Source organism: Pteropus vampyrus, unplaced genomic scaffold (assembly GCF_000151845.1).
Source record: "Pteropus vampyrus isolate Shadow unplaced genomic scaffold, Pvam_2.0 Scaffold19, whole genome shotgun sequence".
NCBI classification, from domain to species: Eukaryota; Metazoa; Chordata; class Mammalia; order Chiroptera; family Pteropodidae; genus Pteropus; species Pteropus vampyrus.
In genome coordinates, this window is record NW_011888800.1 from 8,068,458 (window position 1) to 8,073,945 (window position 5,488).

Consider the following 5,488-nt stretch of genomic DNA (forward strand, 5'->3'; position numbering starts at 1 on the left):
AAAAAAAAAAAGGCTGAGGAACTTTTCAGATTCAAGGATACTAAAAGAACATGACAGCTGAAGCATTATAGATGAAATACTTGATTAGAAATTTTTTTTGCTATCAAAGACATAATTGAGATTCTTGGTGATATTTAAATATGGGCTGCATTAAATATTGTTAGTATTGTGCCAATGTTACATTTTCTGAATTTGATACTTGTACCGTAGTTATATAAGAGAATATTCCTATTCTTGGGAAATACATCCTGAAGTTTTAAGGGTAAAAGGTCATGATATCTGCAGCTTACTCTCAAAAGGATCAGCAAAAATATCTGTAAAGGTGTAGAGAGAAAGAGGAGAAAAGAAAAAATGTAGTCAAGTCTTAACAATGAGTCTAGACGAAATGTATATGGGAGTTCAGAGAACTATTCTTTAAGTGAACTTTTCTGTAAGTTTGAAATGTTTTCAAAATAGAAATTTAAAAAAAGAGGCAATTGGCAGCCATTAAAAGAATTCTGGGGAAAATATTGAAATAACCAGAAATAGCTTATAAGATAAATATTTGTTTTTAATGTTTATGTAGAACATTAGAGGCAGAGATGAGAAAAGTGACTTTATGTGAAGAATTTGACTCTGGCAATAAAAACTGAACTAGGCTATAAAACGGAACCAGGAGTAGAGTTGAAAAACACAAAGAATTTATTATTGGGTTTGATTGTCGGAAGGAAAAATAAGAGACAATAGTTGTAAGTGAAATTGATATTGGTATTAAGGATAACAAAGGGGAAATATTTAGGAGGGAGATGGTGGGATAATTTTTGATATCGGTAGTGTCAAACCAAAGCAAAGAAGAACTTATTAGTGATTTCAAAACTTACTTGTCCTATTGATAACTGTAATTACTGTTTCTGGTTTTTGTAGCTCAAAAGTGTCATACTCTGCAAAGCATGAATAATCATTTGGAAGCAGTGCTAAAAGAAAAGAGGTCTCTCAGGCAAAGACTATTGAAACCCATGTGCCAGGAAAACCTGCCTATTGAAGCTATTTACCACAGGTTAGACTTTAAAGTAGAAATTAACAGTTACACATGTTTTCTGAAAGTAATTTAAACATAGTCTTCATAGCATAATTCATTAAATGACATATTAGTGATTATACCTGTTAACATTATTATTAATGCTGATACATTAAACCAGAAAGAAAATCCTTTGCTTTTAAAGAATTCTAGCTACGGTGAAAAGAAAGGCATTCTTTTTGCCCATTATAAATAATAATTTTAATGAAAGAAATTAGATTCATAACATAGAGTAAATTGGGTAAAAATAATTTTTATTATGTATAGACTGTTTTCTATGAAGTAAATTTATTGCATTAATGTTGCTTGTGTATAAAAATTCTGTTGGAGGAGTTTCAGTAGGGACAGATGAAAACAATGTCAACTTAAGGAGAAAAAAAACGAGTTCTGATCTCATATCTGCTGTTTTTTTACCTCAAAGCCTTGGGCAAATGATTTAAATTTTTGCCTGTTTCCCAATTTATAGAATGCAGATGCTTTCTATTGCTCTCTTCTTCATAGGAGTATTGCAAGTACCAAATTGAAGATGTAAGTTATTATTAATAGTAAATCATAATAAAATAAACAAGCAGGCATCTGGGGATCTGATTGCTAACTTTCTCCACCAATGCCTCACTAGCAGACCCTGAGCAAATCAGTATCTTCTCTTAAGAATCAGATTTTTTTTTTATCTTAGAGTAATATAATATACAAATCCCATTCTTGTGGATATATTCAGTATCTATTCAGTACAGTAAAATACCATTAATGTATATATTATATATTGTATATATCAGGAGAACTGAGTAATGATTTTAAAGCATGTTGCAATGCAAAGATTCAAAGTAGTTTTATATGTAGGTTTTATGTAACGAAATTCCTTTAGTTGCATGAGAAAATTGTTAATAGTGAGGTTTGTCTAACATTAGGTTGAGTTTCAGATATGATAGTGTTGTTTCTATTTTTCTGTTTGGATGACAAGTTAATTCTTGCTTAATGAAAGAGAAGGACCTTTTTATTTTCACTGATATTTCCATGAATGCAGAAAGTTTATTTATTATTGGTTCATTGGGTTCATTGTAACTCTCTTATCTCATATTAAAAGTCCTAATTAACGGGAAGAAAAAGGGAACACAAAATAACTAAACTAAAAGAAGAAATTGGCTTCCCTCCCCCCCCTCCCCCGCCTCTTTTAGATACATGGTACATTTGCTGGAGTTGGCAGTGACTTTCATTGAGAAATTAGAAACCCATATTGAAACAATTAGAAACATCCCTCATTTAGATGCAAATCTAAAGAAAATGGTGAGTATTAACAATAGCATTTAAGTAACTCATCAACTCCTTTCACATTACTTTTAGCTGTCTTTATTTCTTTTATACTAGAATCTCAGATGTAATGACCTACTTGTTTAACTTCTTCATGGCTAGTATTATGAGCGAATAATTTTTTTAAATCAAGATGCCTTTTCTTGTTTTATATCATTTTCTTTAAAAGTTATTTTACATTCTTTTATTGCAATATTTAATAAACATGTATTATCTTCATTTTACAAGGTATCATTAGAGATAAGCAGGTATATCCAGTCCCTGCCCTCAAATTCTCAAGGTTTGGTGAGAGACCTATAAGATACTTTCTACTTTATAGTATTATATTTGCACAATGAGTACAGCAGATAATTATAAAGAAGATGCTATCTTTTAAGCACAGAAAAAGGAGGGATTACTTCCACTTTAGGGAGATTGGTAGTAGGATAAGGCAGAGGGAATACTTCAGGAAAGTTTCATATAGGAGTTAGTAGTGAGCTGAATCTTAAAGAATCAGCGAGATTTGAACATGCATCAGAAAGAATAGTTTGGCCAAAAGCAGCAATGCTAGGAAAGACATGAAAATTTGAGAGTACAGGTAGTTTGGGAGAAGAGTGGTATTCCACTTTGGGTGATGCTTAAAGGTATTGAGAGAGAGATTAGCTCAGGGTTTGCCACTCAAAGTGTAGGCAGCATAAGCATCAACTGGAAGCTTGTTAGAAACGCAGAATTACAGACTTTATTTCCTTAGACTTTCAGAATCGGAATCTACATTTTAACAAGTTCCTCAGGAGATTCCTATGCACATTAAGCTGTAAATTAGGACTAGGCAGAGGAACCAAAGGCAGAGAAACTTAGAGAATAAATATAGTCATTCAGAAAAAAAAGATTTAAAGCTTAGGAATTCAAAGGATTGTGTAGATTTTTAGATTTTGAAGGTCAAATTTCTAGAATGTGTTTGGACAAGGGACACATTCAAGGCAATGAAGTTTCTAGCTTTAGTGACTTGAGGGTAAGTAGGAGTAAGAGATTAGAGAAGTTAATGAGTCTTTTTTGATGTGTCTTGCACAGATAGTAAAAGTTCAATCATTGTTGAACTGCAGTTAAGTCTAGTTTGAGATGTTAAATGTACATCCAGGTGTAGATTCCCAAAAGACTGAAATGTGGGACTAAATTTTAGGAAGGAGATTAGGTTTGACAGTATAGATTGTCATCTGCATTGAGGTGATAACTGAAGACAAAGGAGAAGTGAATTCATAAAGGAAAAGAGTGTACTCTAAGAAGTAGGAGAGCACCTTTATATTAGGGACTGGAAAAATTAGGTGTTAACTTTTGGAATTATAACCATTTGTGAATATAGTAATGATGTATTAATGACAGACATAATTTCTCACCTATTTTTCCCTTCTTTCAAATGTTACAGAGCAAGGCTTTAGCAAAGATGGATATTTTGGTCACTGAGACAGAAGAACTGGCAGAGAATATACTCAAGTGGCGAGAACAACAAAAGGAAGTTTCCTCTTGTATCCCCAAAATATTAGCTGAAGAAAATTATCTTCATAAACATATTATAACTCCTCCTATGCCTTGTACATCTAAAGTTTATGTCCATACTATTAATGGCAAGTGATTCAACTGTGTATTTTTGCTTAAATATGTGTAGTCATGTGAAGTCCATTTCTAGTCAATGGTAACATGGATATTTATAGGTTTTGCTGCTAGCAATACTGGAAGAACCCTCTTTATATTGAGGTACTAAGTTTCCACGTTAATTAAGACCAAAATGAATTTTCCTTTGTTTTTCATATATTTTCATTCCACTTTTCAATAAAACTTGTGAATATCAAATATAATTATGATAGTTTATTAACATGAGTGTATTATCCATATCTCAAGCAGTAGATTCTATTATGTCTCTTTTTTTAATGCTTGTTTCTGAATTAGAAGAGTCTTTTTGAATCTGAAAATATGTTGACTGTTCCTATGAGATTGTCATTAAATGTGTAGAAAAGAGTAACATAGCAGGCCTGACCTCTATCTTTTGAAAGCCTTGTTTGCAAGGTGGGTCCTTTGCCATGAACTTAGATTTCGAGAGGGTTCCCTCCACTCATGCTGATAAGAATTGTTCTCTGTGACAAAGCTGTTTGTACAATGTGGTTTGTGTTGAACACCTGCTTTTCTTCTGGGAGTCTAGGATTTTGATACATGTTAGGCAGAAGATACCTACATAACTAGCCTGCAAAAATAACTCTGGGTACTGTATCTGTTTCATGGCAGATATTTCACATATGTCACAACTCAGTTGCTAGAGGAATTAAGTACATCCTGTGTGACTCCATTGGCAGAGAACTCTGGAAGCTGTGCCTGATTTACCTCTGGCTTTGCCCCATGTTCCTTTTCCCTTTGCTCTTTTGTTTTTATGTTTTTACTTCAATAATCATAACCATGAATATGCTGAGTCCTGTGAATCTTCCATGCATATCATCAAACCTGGGTGGAGTAGGTCTTGGGGCCTTGACACACTGAGCAATTCCTGAGAATGTTCATTGGCAGCATTAGGAATAGGCAAAAAAGAAAGGTAGAGCAAAGCAAAGAAAAAGGCACATTGTGATAAAACTTTTAGAGGTTTACCTTACAAAATGCTCAGATATTTTACCTCTCTGAGATTATTGTGCATAAGGAAGTGGTATACAAAGACTTACTTTGCCTCAGAACATATTTATTTTTATCAGTACTGTAACTACCCTAGGCTTATTTTCAGACTTGGGGTTCTCTTTTGCTTCAAAATGTGTGCATCAGTATTTTTATATTATTGTATTCTTGTATCACCAGGGTCCAGTGATCCTTGTGTTCATCACACTTTCTAACATAAGAAGACCTCAACATAGTGGATGAATAGTTGTTCGTAAGGAAGCAAGATCATTGCCAAAAAATATCCTACTAAAATAACCAGGGATCATGTTTTGAACCTTAAGTTGCTGATTTGCAAATGAGATGTAGAAGAGTGGGCATAATATCTAATGCCTAACATTGCCTAAACATTAAAGCAAAACTTTCAGTTGTATTTCATCAGAAATCTGTTTAGCCTTGGTTTCAAACATCTTACTATGTTTCTTCTTCATGTGATTTCCTATAAGCATTTAT

The 5,488-nt window shown here is 33.1% G+C and overlaps 1 protein-coding gene across 3 annotated transcripts in view; it reads left to right on the top strand.

Annotated features, from left to right (window-relative positions):
• Nucleotides 1–5,482, top strand: part of HAUS2 (HAUS augmin like complex subunit 2) — a 10,803-nt gene extending 5,321 nt beyond the window's left edge. The window contains exons 1-4 of one of the 3 annotated variants that reach the window (XM_023527795.1): nucleotides 848–1,036; nucleotides 2,233–2,341; nucleotides 3,768–3,966; nucleotides 5,177–5,482. In XM_023527795.1, coding sequence (XP_023383563.1) covers nucleotides 930–1,036; nucleotides 2,233–2,341; nucleotides 3,768–3,966; nucleotides 5,177–5,211 — 450 coding nt within the window. In that variant the 5' untranslated portion in view covers nucleotides 848–929 and the 3' untranslated portion in view covers nucleotides 5,212–5,482. Of the gene's footprint in view, nucleotides 1–847; nucleotides 1,037–2,232; nucleotides 2,342–3,767; nucleotides 4,907–5,176 lie in introns of those variants that run through there. The other 2 variants (XM_023527797.1, XM_023527796.1) reach the window with 2 other exon arrangements.
• The last annotated feature ends 6 nt before the right edge of the window (nucleotides 5,483–5,488 follow it).